The following is a 14,710-nucleotide window of genomic DNA, read 5'->3' as shown; positions in this document are numbered from 1 at the left end:
CGTGTTTGCTGACACACGAAGCGTCGACGCTGTTAAACGTGGCGGGAAAAGCTGAGAAAAGTGTCACTTCTTTCGGATCCGGTGTGGGCGGTTTGATGAAGGCATCTTATTTATTTTAAAGCCCACTTGCGAGCCCGGAAGACGACAATGAGGAGCATTAAAGGAGCAGTCCACTCCGAAATTAACTCTAAACAAAAGTTCTTTTGAACGTCGTCTGAAGGTCGTGAAACCATCAGACGTGCGGGAGGGAAACTCATCCACCCAAGTGTTGGTTTCAGCAAACACCTGAATGAACTTAACGAACTTTCATCATTTTGACTGGCTAATCCATCCATTCATCCTGGAAAACGACTTTAAAAGATACGATAATAAACAGTTCTTCGCCACGTCGCCCCCCACTGGTTTTCCACCATTCGTTCATACTTAATTTTAAATAGATGCAGAGAAGAACACGTGGTTTTGATTTTGGGGTGAACTGCACCTTTTAAATTAAACAGTCAAAACTGCAGAATCGGCGACGTCCTCGTAGAGCCGCCATTTGTCGCCAACATTCAGCCGTCGTCGTTTTTATGTGGAAACATTAAATAAATTGTTCCGTAAAACACAAGACGTTTCTAAAAAAGTGTAATCTGTCAGGGACTATTTTTAGTCGCGGACTGATACACATTTTGGGAGCTCCTGTGTGTTGGCTGTGTTGTTGTTGTTGTTGTTCTTTTTTTTTTTTTTAATTCACGGAAGCTTCGGTTTCACGTACAACTTTTTGACGAACTTTTACAGCAAGTTAGTTGACATTTGAGCTTGTGATGATGAAAAACTTCCTTCTTCCTGCAGTAAATCTGACACAAACACATCAGCTTAAGTCTGCTTGTGGAGTTAAGCCACAATGTTTTGTTTTGTTTTGTTTTTTTTTAATTATTATTATTTTAAACACAGCTGAACTCCTGGTTGTAAAATCCAGCGCAGAAAAGAAAACCTAGAAAGTACACTTGTTAGACTGGAGTATAAAAGAGAAAAGGAGTATTTCTTTTCTTGAAGTACTGCATTTTGAATCTGAGTATTGACGGTTGTTTACCAGGACCCTGAAACTGAAGCAGCTAAATGGAATTCAGCCATCATTCGTTTCATTTCTTAAAGCTGGAACCACAAAGTGTTTGTCATGAAAATACCTTAAATTAATATCCTTTAAACTACTGGCTGCTCTGATTTCAAACAAATCAGATTTTTATGAGCTCTTCGTGTGTTTTGTACGCATGAGGTTTAATTTTTAAAGCTGTCAGATTATCGTAATGAAGTAAAAAAAAAAAAAGTACCTCAAATTTGTACTTAAAAACAGTACTTGAAATCTTGTACTCACAGTACACCACCGTGAATCAGTTTGTAGTGTGGAAAATGTGTGTGTGTGGATTGTGAACAAAACTTCTACCAGGCAGGGAAGGTTCAGCCATCGAGTTGCATTGTGGGAAATGTAGGCCTCTGTGTTTCTGAAACTGGACCTAAAGTCTCTGCTGCTTCCATGTTGTTCTTTTATTCACATGTTCCTCAGAGATCCACCAACATGCTTTTGTTTTCGTCAGACCAGTTGGGTTTTGAACACCTTCAGAGGTCCAGAAGCCACTGAAGGAGAAACATCCCACTGAAGGTTGGTTCCTGCAGGTGTTTAAGCACATCAAACGTCCTTCAGTCACGCTTATCCGGAAGCCCTTCCGGTTCTTTGAGCTTGTGCTTCTCTCGCCACCTTTTGTACTTGGCCCTGCTTTTCTTGTAGCCAAATCTGGCGATGTCCACCATGAACACCCAGGCTATCCCGTACATGACCACGCCGCCCAGCTTCATGACCAGCGTGGTCCTGGGGGACGTGAGCTCGCAGTAGAACATCACAGTGCCGACGCCCACTCGCACGGTGGCGAACAGCAGGATGAAGAGCAGGTCCACGGCGTCGCCCAGCAGGCCGTCGTACAGGCCCAGCCGGCGCAGGAACCAGCGGGTCTGCAGCAGCGGGTTGGTGATCTCGCTGCCGAAGATGACGCCGCAGGTCTCGCAGCCCGACACGCCCATGAGCAGGGCCAGCAGGATGCCCGCGATGCTGGCGGCGTGGTGCGCCAGCATGACGGGGCCCTCGCTGCGGTTGCACACGCACCAGCCCATGTCGAAGAAGAAGTAGCCCAGGCAGACGGCCAGGGAGAAGGTCTGGAGCTCGGTGTTTTCTGTACCTGGAGGGTCGACGGGAGCGGATCATGTTTGATGTTAATTATATGAATCTGCGTGTACCTGTACTGCGCTTCCACTGCTGCTGTCTTAACGGTTCAATAAACTGAATCCATTTAGACAAACACAAGCGTCCTGGTACGCACAGACTAACCAAAACACACACACACACACACACACACACACACACACACACACACACACACACACACACAGTCTGACCAATTATTAAATACAGTTCAGTTTATTTCTAGTGAAGACACTGAAGCGGTTTCTGACGTTCACTGACCGGCATGTGTGAAAGGCCAGGGCCCGTCTATGAAGACCACGTAGGCTGTGAGCAGGACTATGAGGACCCCGTGGGACAAAGTGACGAGGCGGCAGTTCCACTCGGGCCCCCGCTGAGCGAAGGTGTGGCAGAAGAGCAGGTAGAGCGAGAACCAGCCAATCAGGCTGCAGATCACCTCCAGCAGCGGCATGGCTGTGAGCGGTTATAGCACACAAATGTTTTGTTTTAGGAAAAATCTCTGCGTCAAAACTACAGCAGCGCAATGCTGGCCTGACTTTAGTCTGCACCAAAGGGATGTTTTGACCCACAGTTAGTGTTGTTTTTTGACATTATTGTTGACTTATCTTCCCAAAGTAAAAATACTCTTAACACTGGCTCAGATTTTAAGATAAGTTAAGATAAGATGAACTTTACTGATCCCACAGTGGGGAAATTCACTTGTCGCGGCAGCTCACAAGAACAGCAAAGAGTGCAAAAACAGTTTAAAGAGATAATAAATGAGCACATTTATAATATACATATACATATATACAGATATATATACAGGTGTGTATAAAGGAGGAAAAGCACGAAAAGCTCAGATTTTACCCTAAAACTGACACAACTTTGCTGTAAAAAGACAAACGATGCGCACATGACATCCAAACCCCCGAGAACACACACTTAACATACTTTATTTTTTAGCATTTACAAGTGACATGTCAACATTTAATAGTTTATAACAGTTTATAACACGTTACATTGTGGTTATAAGCAACAACTCGGTTCTGATGAACCAACAGTGACAAAGAGCTTAACAGTCTGGAGCCAAAACATTTTGTGCAAACGCAGCGCGCGTGTTTCACCTGCGCTGCGTCCACACCTCCACACCCTCGCGCTGCGTCTCACCTTCGCTCCCGCTCCTCCCAGTCGTCCTCACGTTCAGGCCGCGTGTACAAACGGACTCCGGCGGTCCATCACTGTGGACGCACCGCAAAAGACAGGAAGACCGAAGCTCAGCACATTGCAGACGGGGACGGGACGACTGAAAGGCCATGTGCAGGCTACCGGTGGCAGTCAGTGGATCCTCTATCCCCTCCCCCCTGGATCCCAGACCTGATCCTCTTAAAGGATTATGGTCTCCTCTGCAGATACCTGCTTTTAGACGGGACGGGTGGCGCGGGGCTGCAGCTCAGTCCCACTAAAATAAACCCGAACTGGAGTTTGCTGTCTCTGCACTGGTCACATAAATTCATTTTATTGAAAAGCACACACACTTTCACACACTCAGTGTTTAAGGTTAAAACTTCACGAACGTGTGGATGACAGCATCACTTACACTCCTCTGGTGCTGACCTCTCGCACCCACAATCAATCAAAATGCCTGTGCAGAAAAACTTTTAGTGCTTGTTTGTATTGCGATTTCTGTGACTTTTAAAGTGAAGGGTGAAACGTGAGTAATCCAGTTTGTCCCACTCATGTTGTGGTCTTTCGAGCTGAGACTAATTCTCTCCATGGGATGAAGAGGTGAAGCTGTTCTCTACACTTCTCATAAACTGGGTGCAGAGTCACAGTGAAACCAGAACTAATCCTGGACTGACAGAAGTGGTTTAACTGACAGTGAAACAGGATGTGGGCGCACAGTGAAACCTTTTCAACTTGATTTTCTAGTGTAAATGTACACACTTTACATGGGACTGCGGCCTCGAACTGAAAACAAAGCTGGATTGTGCAGAAGATGCTGCAGACCCCCCTGCAGACCCGGTCCTGATAAATATGTGACTGAGCAAGGCAGCACAGCAGCAGCTGAATGTAAGCAGTGTGCGAGCAGGTAAGACGTTTTCACACGCGGCTCTGCATTCACTTCACTCCTCTCTGCATATTAATAACCTGTGACGGGAAGGTCAGGTGCTCGCCTGACAGCCCTGCAGCATTAACCCACTTTCAGAGTCGCTCTAATCTGAGTAGGTAATTGGTTAGTTAAAGCAAGCAACTGTCTTATGCAGGTCCATAAAAATATGTACTCAACAGAAAATAGTTTATTGCAATTGGATAATTTGGAAATTAGTTTACAGAACAGTAACAAAATCTACCAACCAACACCTCTAAAAGTAGATCCCATTAATTATTATCTTGTTTGTGTACTAAACTTGGAATGTCTGAGCAAACCATCACCACTCAACGTGTAAAACCTGGACAAAAAAGAAATCCAAACTGGTGAGATACCAAGAAGGTTATTGAGAAAATTGTAATATTAGTCGTCATCTGGGTGAACTGATCCTTTAAATAGCTCGCAAATAACAATAACAATTTACATAACAATTCACCAGCTGTCTATGTTGTGTTATACTAAACTAATCCTAAAATGTGAGACACTTCAATCACACAGGTGGCAGGTAACTTATTATGTTTTATACTCCGGTCCAGTAGATGGCGCAATACTTCGCTAATGAGACGAAGGTTTACAGTAAAGAAAAGCACGGGTAGAAGAAGAATCTTTTTCCTCTTCCTGGGAAAACAAACGCGCGGTAGTGACATTGAAACATATTCTTACTATTTCGGCTCGTTCACATCAGCTTCTGAAAAGAGCAAATTAATTCCTCCACCTGTGGGACACATTATTAAACCTCGGTCTAACAGAAGGCCAAGGTAAGCTCAGTCAAAGTCCGTGGCTGTGTGTGGAAAAAGCGGAGAGAACTGAGGTGAAACTCTGTTCATATTATTAATAATTGAATGTTCCCGGAGAAATTGCCAAACTTACGTTTTTATTAAAACACGATTTATTGCATTAATTGATTGCTCAGGTACCACCTTGCCATTCGGCACTAATCACAAATACCAAAACATCCCTTATTATATGATTACTTTCATAAATTGTTCATTTCACGTGTTAGTTCCTTCAGCTCTGTGGAACCTACTTTAACTAGCATTTTAGCTAGCTTTTACGGTGTGGTGCTAAAAATGTAACATTTTATTAAGACATTGAGCTGTACAGTGTACCAGTAGCAAGCCGAATTTACCAGCAGACCCTCACCAGTATTTAAAGTCTTCGGTATGTCCCAGTATCAAATGATTCATCTTTCGCAACAAGAAAGTAGGATTAGTGTCACAATAAATGAACGGAGTTTGGTGCTGTTGCATTCTCTCTACGAACCACAATACTTCAGCTGTAGCGTTGTAGCTGCAACTCATTGATGCAGAATATTTAAACCAAAGCTGAAGAATTAATAATCAGACAATCTATGTTAAAGAAGTCCTTTACGTTCCAGTGTGTTACACCATATAATGTGTTATGTTTGATAACATTTGTCTGTTTATTGTCTATTTTACACTGATGTATTATATAAAGAGAAATAACTGAAATGGTTTTTAATAAGGGAAATTGCTAGTACAGTTCTGATATTTCTATTAAAATCATGAAGATAAACTCCACCCATAAATGTTTAAAATTGCCAGAACAATAAACATTTGATCTGCCGATTGTAAATTTGTTGTCCAACTGTCTGTTGAAGTTTAAGTTCACCTGTTGGATTATTTCTGCCCCCTAACGAGGACTGCATTGCACTTCATTACAGATCTGTCGCCTGTCTCGTCTCTGTCTACAGGATGGCTTTTCCATGTGTGCGACTGTGCGCTCGACACAAGAGCGCAGGGCTTCAAGTCTGCGGTTATGCGACACTCAGGAAAGCATCCGGACCTGAGGAGAAACGCGGCACAGATCCGGTTTTTCAGTATGTCGCTCAGCACAAAAAGCCCACTCACAAAGTGTTTGTGTGGGGCTTCAGCTTCACTGGTGCTCTGGGTATCCCCAGCTTTGTGGTGCCAGACAGCGGCAGGAAGAAGCCCCGCAAATACCAGCTGACTCCTTACCGGTTGGAGACCGCAGAGCAGGTGAAATTAATGTTGCTGTAGTGAGAGTTAAGATAAAATGTCCAGTACCTGTCAGTGAGTGCTTTACTTCAGCAGTATGGAGTGTTAAAATAGTTTTGTAAGACTAAACTCACCAGCTGCTCCTCTTCGTCTGTTGTAGATCTCTTCTGCCGCTTGTGGTTATGGCTTCACTCTCATCGCCTCCCCAACCAAAGATGTTACCAAACTGTGGGGCATGGGCCTCAACAAGGACTCTCAGCTGGGCTTCCAGCGCACACAACACAGCCGCCGTAAGACCAAGCTGCACTGCTGAAACAAAACCAGAAGCGCTGCTGCCCTTCACCCTGCCTAACCCACTTAAACACTTGACATTTTTTGTGTTTTAGTGTTAGTTTTAACGCGTTCTTTTGAACTTCAGCACCTGCTTCAGTCTCAGCACTCTCTTTAATGTTGGTTTCACCAAAACAATCCCAAGTCAGTTGCTAACCCAGCGTAGCAGCTAACAGTTTAACACAGTGGAACATTTAGCCTCTGAAGGTTTTCGTTCTCAGGAGTTGGAGATGATGGATTTTGTGTGGCCTGCCTCACATCCTGGAATTTTGTGTTGTCTCTGCAGATCAGAGCTATGACTACGTGTTGGAACCCTCCCCGGTGGCTCTGCCTCTCGTCGAGCCTCTACAGACCCGAGTGCTTCAGGTGGCCTGCGGTCGCGCTCACTCTCTGGTCCTCACCGACAAAGAGGGAGGTAAGAGGCCGACTCTTCCGGCAGCAGCGTGAAGCCAAAGTTGGTTGGTCTGCTTGTACAGAAACAAAACATTGTTACAAATCACCAACGTGTTCGTCGCAGCTCGTGCAAAGACGAAGCGCACCAGGTGTTGTGTTGTTAACAGCCACCTGTCACACTGTGTGTCCTTTTACGTCCTCCTTTTACGTCCCACCACTCAGTGAAAACGAGCGATTCGGGCAGCTGTTAAATCTCATTTAAAAAGCCCATTAGGGTCTCCTGGTACTTTCAGTAAATTAGCACAGAGATGCTCTAACAAGCTGCAGCCAGTCAGATCTCAGTGTATGCAGTGTTCTTCATGTTGCGTAATGTTCATAGAATTTTGATTTTATGAGTTCTGTTGAAATTAATTTTCCTTCTTTTTGGGACGTTTGCCAAATAAATTAAAGAGTGATGCTTCCTGCTGCGTTTAAGGTCGTCTTGTGTTTTGTCAGGTTTGTACTTTACTGTTTGGCATTTATAATTATCAGATTTGTGACTGGAGTTTGGTCTGATGAAACAGAAGGGCTTAAATCATCAATCAAGATCTTTGAGAGAAAAACTTTAGTTAGTCAGTCACTGTGGGATGTTATTCACACTGTGAATAAGAGGACAGGACTGTTGCAAATGGAGCTCAGCAGCTGTTTTTCTGCTAATTTATCAGTTTGTTCCATTTTTTCAGGCAGACACTTTTCTCTGACAGTAAATGTCAACTGAAGTCGGTGGGGAATTAAACTAATCAGAATGGAATCTTGTTTTTTTTCACTCTGAAAGGCTTTTAGGCTTGAACTTTTTCTTCAGACTTTGAATAAATGAAGCAACTTCAGTACGAGAGTGAAAATGTTTTGTTTCAGTAGATAAGAAAGGTTCATATCAGATGCCAGACTCAGGACCGTCTGTTCTGTCTGTTTCCTCCTGCAGTTTTCAGTATGGGCAACAATGCGTACGGTCAGTGTGGACGGCGGATCGTTGAAGACGAAGTCTACAGGTGTGTTGCTTAGTCCAAGTCTCAAGCTCTTTCTACTTAATGTCAGAGCTGAAACTATTGGTTGATGGAAAGAAAACAAATGTCCCACTTTTCTCATAATCGATTTATCTTTTCAGTTATTTTTCAAGCCAAAAATGTCAAACTTTTGCTCCTTCCAGGATTTGCTGCCTTTCTTTGTCATTTATGACAGTAAATGAAGAGTCTTTGGGTTTGGGCTTGTTGGTTGGACAAAAGAAGACGTCACTTTGGGCTCAGGGCGACTTTGATGAAGTTTTACAGAACAAACAACTCAAACTTCACAAAACTGGAGTTCTTTTAGAATAATTTAAAATGTGTCACATTCTGAGGTCTTACATTTCATTCAAACGTCCAGAGAACATTTATTGATTTTTAAGAGACTCTGCCTGACCCTCCATGGGCCTCGGAGGTTTTGTTCGTCTGCGAGTTGCGTTCGTACGAATACGAGCAGGAGGCTGTTGAGAGCACGACAGGTGACATGTTGCAGGTGCTGCTGTCCTCAGGTGACTGATGGGTTATTTCTCTGTGTCACGTTCAAACAGCGGCAGTCACGTCATTCACAAGATGGAGGGCTTCAGCTGCCGGGTCGTCCAGGTGAGCCAGCTTTTGTCTGTGCTGTGATGACACGTGGTTTTGGTTGTGTCTGCCCCCCACCCCCTTCCTGCACCAGACCTTCAGATGCTCCCACATCACACACACCGCGTAGCTTGATCACACCAACATCTGCCCAGAGCTGCGCCAACCGCTTTACCTCAAAACCCCATGCAGTTGCACTTTCATCTTAAGCAGCTTGTTTGTTTAATCACCTGTTGGCTGAGCTTGACATTCACACGTTTAGGCTTAAATGAGACTCTCTGAAGTCGCTTTAAATGTGTGCATTTGCATGTAGACATAACACAGTTGAAACGGGATTTAATGTGCTTTTGTTGTCTGCAGGTGGCCTGTGGACAGGACCACAGTCTCTTCCTCACAGAGACAGGACAAGTCTTGGCGTGCGGGTGGGGAGCAGATGGACAGACGGGTCAGTGCACGTGGATGTTTAGAAAGTGATTGCAAACAAGCTCATCGCCTGCTTTGTTTGTGCCGTTTTCACCCCTGATGAAAGGCAAAATTAATAAAAAGTGGTGTAACATCGGCACTAACCAGTTTAAGACTCTTAAAGTCTCTGTGCTCTTCGTCTTCCAGGTCTGGGGCACCACAACATAAGCTCCAATCCGGTGGAGGTGGGAGGCGATCTGGCCGGGGTGGAGGTGAAGCAAATCAGCACGTATGGCGACTGCAGCCTGGCCGTGTCCAGAGACGGACAGCTGTTTGGATGGGGGAACTCTGAATACCTGCAGCTGGCCTCGGTGACTGAGGCCACACAGGTGAGGACAGCAGGCGAGCCCAAGTGTTTGTGGCTCGGCGAGCGGCTTGATGGCTCTTGTTGGGTTCGGCTGCCACCTGTCAGTCAGCTGTCCACGCTGCTCGCTTCACAGCAGTCACCAGTGGGATACTCCAGAACATTCTGATCTGCTTCCGATTGCTTGTTTTAATTTGACGGATTTGAGATGAAAGTTTTAAATGGAGTATTTTTGTTCCTAAGGTCAAATGCATAAACCTGAAGCAGCTGCTGGAGCGAGAAATAAACCGACAAAACTGCTGAACTGCTGAGGCTCTCATGCAGACATGCTGCCAGTAAAAGAAAAAAATGTGTTTTATCAGCTTATGATATTAATTTACTTTAGTCGATTTCTATCAGATATTTACCCTGATGAGAGAGAGTGGGAACAAAACAACAGCAGCAAAAGCAGCAGCTGCTTACTGTGACTGAGCTTTGGCTTTTTATTTCAGATCAACACTCCTCGACACCTTCCTCTGAAAGGCTGTGGAAAGGTGGTTCAGGCAGCCTGTGGAGGCACACAGGTGGCCGTTCTCAACGGTCAGTTCACACACACACACACACACACACACGAACACACCACTGCTGAATGAATGACAGAGCTGCTAATGAAAAGACAAACTGTTCAGATTTATTAGCTGAGTTAAGCAGCTCTTTGGTATAAACGTTTTCTGAGCTCAAACAGTTTGGAGCTGGCTTTAAATACAGTTGAATTTCTTATCTTTGTGGTCGATGGATGCTCTTCTCCCACAATGCACTGCTGCTCCAGAGAAATGGAGGAGCTGCTTTCTTTTGTTTCACCATTTCAGCATGTGAATATCAACACGGGCCTCTCTGTGTGTCTGTGATTCAGAGAGGGGAGAGGTGTTTGTGTGGGGCTATGGCATTCTTGGAAAAGGTCCCAAACTGTCCGAATCGTCCACCCCTGAGATGATTCCCCCCACGCTGTTTGGACGCTCAGAGTTCAACCCCTCAGTCGCTGTCAGCAGGATCAGGTGTGGCCTCAGTCACTTTGCCGCAGTGACAGGTGAGAACGTTGGACTTAAAGCTGCACCGGGTCAGATCTCATCACTCCATGTAGTACGAGGTTCACCGATGCTGCTTTATGAGATTTCAGCTTCATATTTTATTCTCCTGAGCCATTTTGTTTCCAGCAAGGATAAGAGATGGGAACATAAAACTCATAAAGTGCAAAGTGATTCTGCCTCAGCCAGTCTGAAGTGCTGAAAGTGAGGCGCGGGTGTCTCTGCAAGCAGTTTACTGTTGAGTCAGGTAATTTAGTCTGTTTATGGCACTGAACAAAACGTCTGCTGCTGCTTTCTCGTCTGGTTTTCATCTCTGAAAAAAGGGAGCACAGTCTCCTGGAGGAGCAGCTGAACCGCAAAGGACGGACTGATAAAACCTTTGTATTAGTCAGACTCAAACTTCTAAAGCAGGAGATGAGAGGAAATGTATGAAATCTAAAAGTACATTTGCTGAGGTGCAGAACTCAAGCACAGTTTGAAGGTACTTGTACTTTCATTATCGATTAATCCGTTTCATTCTGCCGACAGTCCACAACCCAAACATATTCAGCGTATTGTGACATGACAAACAGGAGCAGTAAATCCGTCCACGTGCAGAAGGTGAAATGTGTTTTTTGCTTGAGAACCACATAAATTAACAGTCAGTCTGCAGTGGTTGAGTAGATTTATTATTTCCATTTTATCCTACTTTCTACTTCTACCTCGCTAAATTCAGAGGGTAAAAACTCTGCCACATTTAAATGTTTCAGCACAGAACACAGAAAACCACAGGCCAGCCATCTGACCCTGTTTCCAGTCTTTGTGCTAAGCTAAGCTAAGCTGCTTCATGTTTTCCACACAGACATGAGGCTGATGTCAGTCTTATCTTCCTGCTCTCTGACGGAAAGTGAAGCGCAACTACCCAAAATGTTGAAATATTCCTTTTACTTTTACGTTAGTGAAAACGTGATTAGAAAATATTTTCAGTTCTGTGATTTCTTTGAGTTGGTAAGAAGAATGAGATGTACCACATGAGTCATTAGTGATCAGAGCCTTGATTATTGATTATACTGTGTTGTGTTCACTCACTGTAATCTACTGTGTATGTAAATATGTTTAACTGGGATGATAATCAGAGGCTTTTGTTTGCTGTTGTTAGGTCAGCGTTTTTATCCTGGGTTCTTATGAACCGTGCTTGTTATTTCATCTTACTCTACACGTCTCAGATGATCCCAGTAAAATGTCTGACTTGTTCCAAACCGCAGCTGCCCTGCGTTGCGGCTCAGCGGGCGCTCGGCCTCGCAGCGGGCTCACGTTTGATGGTTTCTTTGCAGATCGAGGCGAGCTCTTCGTCTGGGGGAAGAATGTGAGAGGTTGTTTGGGCATCGGCAAGAGAGACGACCAGTACTTCCCGTGGCGTGTAAGACAACACTGGTTCAATATTAGTCATGCAAATAAAAGAGTGAAAAGCACGCAGCTGCGGTGCCTTGTAGGAGCAGAAGCACAACAGTTCGTGAGCTTGCAATAATGAGGCTTTTGTCCGACCTTGTTTTTCTTTCAATAAGTAAAATGCACCTATTCTACTAATAATGTTTCTCCGTTGGATTTGCCTTCAGGTGACTGTTCCCGGCCAGGTGGTGGACGTAGCGTGTGGTGTTGACCACATGGTGGCGCTGGTGAAGTCCCTCCTGTGAGCTCCTCAGGAAGAGGATAAAAGGCTGGATGTTTGGCTGAGCCTCCCGCTGACCCCCGGACGCCTCAGGGGGGGCCGATCGGGGGCCACGCTGGAGTCTCGAAGGCAGCTGCTCTCTGCAGGCGACGGGCCCCTCGAGTGCAACATCCTGACAGCGACTCAGCTCGCTCTCTCCTGCACGCAGGTCAATTGTTTTGCTTCATTACAGCTGAGCTGAAATGATGATGAGTCAGTTAATCGATTTTTCAAGCAAAACAATGAAAACGTGACTGATTCTGTGGTTGCAGCTGCTCCAATGTGAGGACTTTTTTTTCTGTTTTATATATAAATTTGAATTCAGTATTTCTGAACTTGCCGGACAAAATGAGACCTTTGACGACGTCACCCTGATGCAGTCACTGAGATGGACATTTTTCCCACTTCGGTTTCTGTTGCAGCCCTGCCTACAGTCATTCCCATCATATGGTTTCTACAGTAATCCCTTGAGTGACTTCAGTGATTAAACCAAAGACTCCTCCAATGAGACATTAGGTGGTGAATGCTGTAAAACTGCATGTTTTTGTGAACGACGTGATTCAGGGTGAGATCAATAGACTCTTGTGGTTTGGGATCATCTCGGACAATTCGCCGTGGCTCGCTGCACGACTGCGAAATGCTCCCCAGTCCTCAAAAAACGTCCACGAGAAACGATTATCTCTCTGCCAGCTGCAGATCGAAGGCGAAGGCCTTCTGTCAGGGAGAAAGCAGCATCTGAAGAATCACTTTTTCAACATGAACCCATGCATACGTGTCGGGCCTATAAAAGCTACCAAAAAACTACAATCATGGCATCCTGACAGCTCGAGTGGGAATAAAATATGATGAATGTTTAACCCCCCCATGCAGGACGAGTTGGTGGGTTGTGCTTCCGGTTTGGTGACCATTTTATGTGATGAACAGAGAGGATGAAGCCACTTTTCACACAGTCGGGTTGAATTAAATACACAGTATGTGACGTGGAGTAAATGGCAGACCTAAGATACTATGCATCCTAATAAATATATTTTTATTTACCACATTAGTTGTGTGTTAATAAATGCTGAAATTATAGCCGTAATGTTTTTGGTAAAGCTTCATTTAAAGAGTCTGTAGATTTCCTGGAAGCGCTGCACTAATTTGGCACTAATTACAGGCCAGTAACGGCTGTTCACTTCCAATTACAGCGTATGAAATAATCAAAAATGCTGACGAACAGTAACTCCTAAACAAAGTCTGCAAATGTATACAAATACCAAAAAAAAAGAATGATCCAACAATACACAAGAAATAAACATCAGATCTTCAATATTTAGGTCATCACTGTACAACATTTTGACTTCCTGTTTCCATTTGTGTCTCACTTCCCACCTCTGCTGTGTATGTGGTGTCGATGGTGACGTAATCAGCACTTGTGCTGCTGCTCACGTGGGTAAAGATGTCAACGATCCGCTTTCAGACCCATCTTGCTTTGATTCTGTGATCTGAACGCTTTTTAATGAGCACCTGAACACGCTAACATGTGGCTGATGAGATGTGATTCAGAACTTTGCCTTCACTCAGTTTGGCTCTTTGTGTCGGTGAGTTTTGCACGTTAAAACTCACCGACACAGCTTCCAAAATGGTGCCAAAGCAGTTCTAAAGTACTGTAAGTTCTACAAATGAATGGCTGTAACCTGGAGTCTTTTAATCAGGTCCACTGATCATGCAGAAATGTGTTTGTCTGCAAGCGAGCGTGCAGTTCAGCACGGGTGGAGGTGACAGTTTCTACACCCCAACCAGCCAACTGCAACAACAATATCCTGCTTTTATATAACGTGTGAGTCATGATTTAGTGATACATGATAGACAACGTAATCATGTATGTCAGAGTATTTTACAGTGTGCTGAGTGTGGCTGAGGTCGGTGCCGTCCCCGTTCACTTCCTGTGTTTTGGGGGCCATTCATCATCGTGACGACTCGGGGGCCCTCAGAGTGTATGGGAATGTTTTTATGACAAAACTGCTGAGTGAGCACAAAACCTCCGACCCGTGGCCCGTCTGAGAGGCAGGATGTGAAGGGTTTGTGTGCTCAGTCAGAAACAGGAGCTTGTAGGTCAGGCCCAATAGATTTTTCCTCCTAAAGTAAAGTCCTGTCCTTGCTTGCTTTTAGAACTTACTCTGCGCTCACAAAGCCACTCGGTCATAAATGAGTTAGCGTACGAAGTCTGTGATGATGCTGAACCACATGAGAAATGTTGATCATCGCAAGCTGTGAGTTAAAATTCCATCCACTCATGAAGACCATGTGATGTGGTTCAAAGGAAAAGGCTAATAAATGGACCTTGAATTTGGACTTTTGTGTCAAACTACTGTGTTCACATCAAGAAAGAACTGTGGTGGTTAATGAATGCAGACGGGCTCCACATTTCAGGGAAATTCACCAGTAAGCTTCATGTTAAGATTTCTGTGTGTCGTTTGACCGGTTGAAGTGTTGCCTCGCTGCTGCTTACGTCACACTCGTGTC

The 14,710-nt window shown here is 44.7% G+C and overlaps 2 protein-coding genes across 3 annotated transcripts; one reads left to right on the top strand and one right to left on the bottom strand.

The window, feature by feature from the left end:
- Positions 1–113: 113 nt before the first annotated feature.
- Positions 114–2,687, bottom strand: tlcd5b (TLC domain containing 5b). The gene is made up of 2 exons (XM_046409909.1): positions 2,495–2,687; positions 114–2,210 (listed from the first exon to the last, which is right to left on the bottom strand). Exons 1-2 carry the CDS (start codon positions 2,682–2,684, stop codon positions 1,678–1,680), a joined length of 723 nt encoding a protein of 240 aa, XP_046265865.1. The 5' UTR covers positions 2,685–2,687; the 3' UTR covers positions 114–1,677.
- Positions 2,688–4,907: 2,220 nt separating this feature from the next.
- On the top strand, positions 4,908–13,286 carry rcc1l (RCC1 like). Of its 2 annotated transcripts, none has more exons than XM_046411430.1 (12): positions 4,908–5,122; positions 6,079–6,364; positions 6,504–6,633; positions 6,960–7,088; positions 8,028–8,094; positions 8,655–8,706; positions 9,049–9,133; positions 9,298–9,479; positions 9,946–10,033; positions 10,347–10,520; positions 11,832–11,917; positions 12,114–13,286. In XM_046411430.1, the coding sequence occupies exons 1-12, from the start codon at positions 4,923–4,925 to the stop codon at positions 12,189–12,191; spliced, it is 1,557 nt and encodes a 518-aa protein (XP_046267386.1). In that variant the 5' UTR covers positions 4,908–4,922; the 3' UTR covers positions 12,192–13,286. The 2 variants fall into 2 exon arrangements, with proteins under 2 accessions (XP_046267386.1, XP_046267385.1); XM_046411429.1 differs by having other exon boundaries at positions 4,961–5,122; positions 6,049–6,364.
- The last annotated feature ends 1,424 nt before the right edge of the window (positions 13,287–14,710 follow it).

Source organism: Scatophagus argus, chromosome 14, assembly GCF_020382885.2.
Source record: "Scatophagus argus isolate fScaArg1 chromosome 14, fScaArg1.pri, whole genome shotgun sequence".
Lineage (NCBI taxonomy): Eukaryota > Metazoa > Chordata > Actinopteri > Scatophagidae > Scatophagus > Scatophagus argus.
Note: the sequence above shows the minus strand (reverse complement) of the source record. Positions and strands in the feature narration are given on the sequence as shown.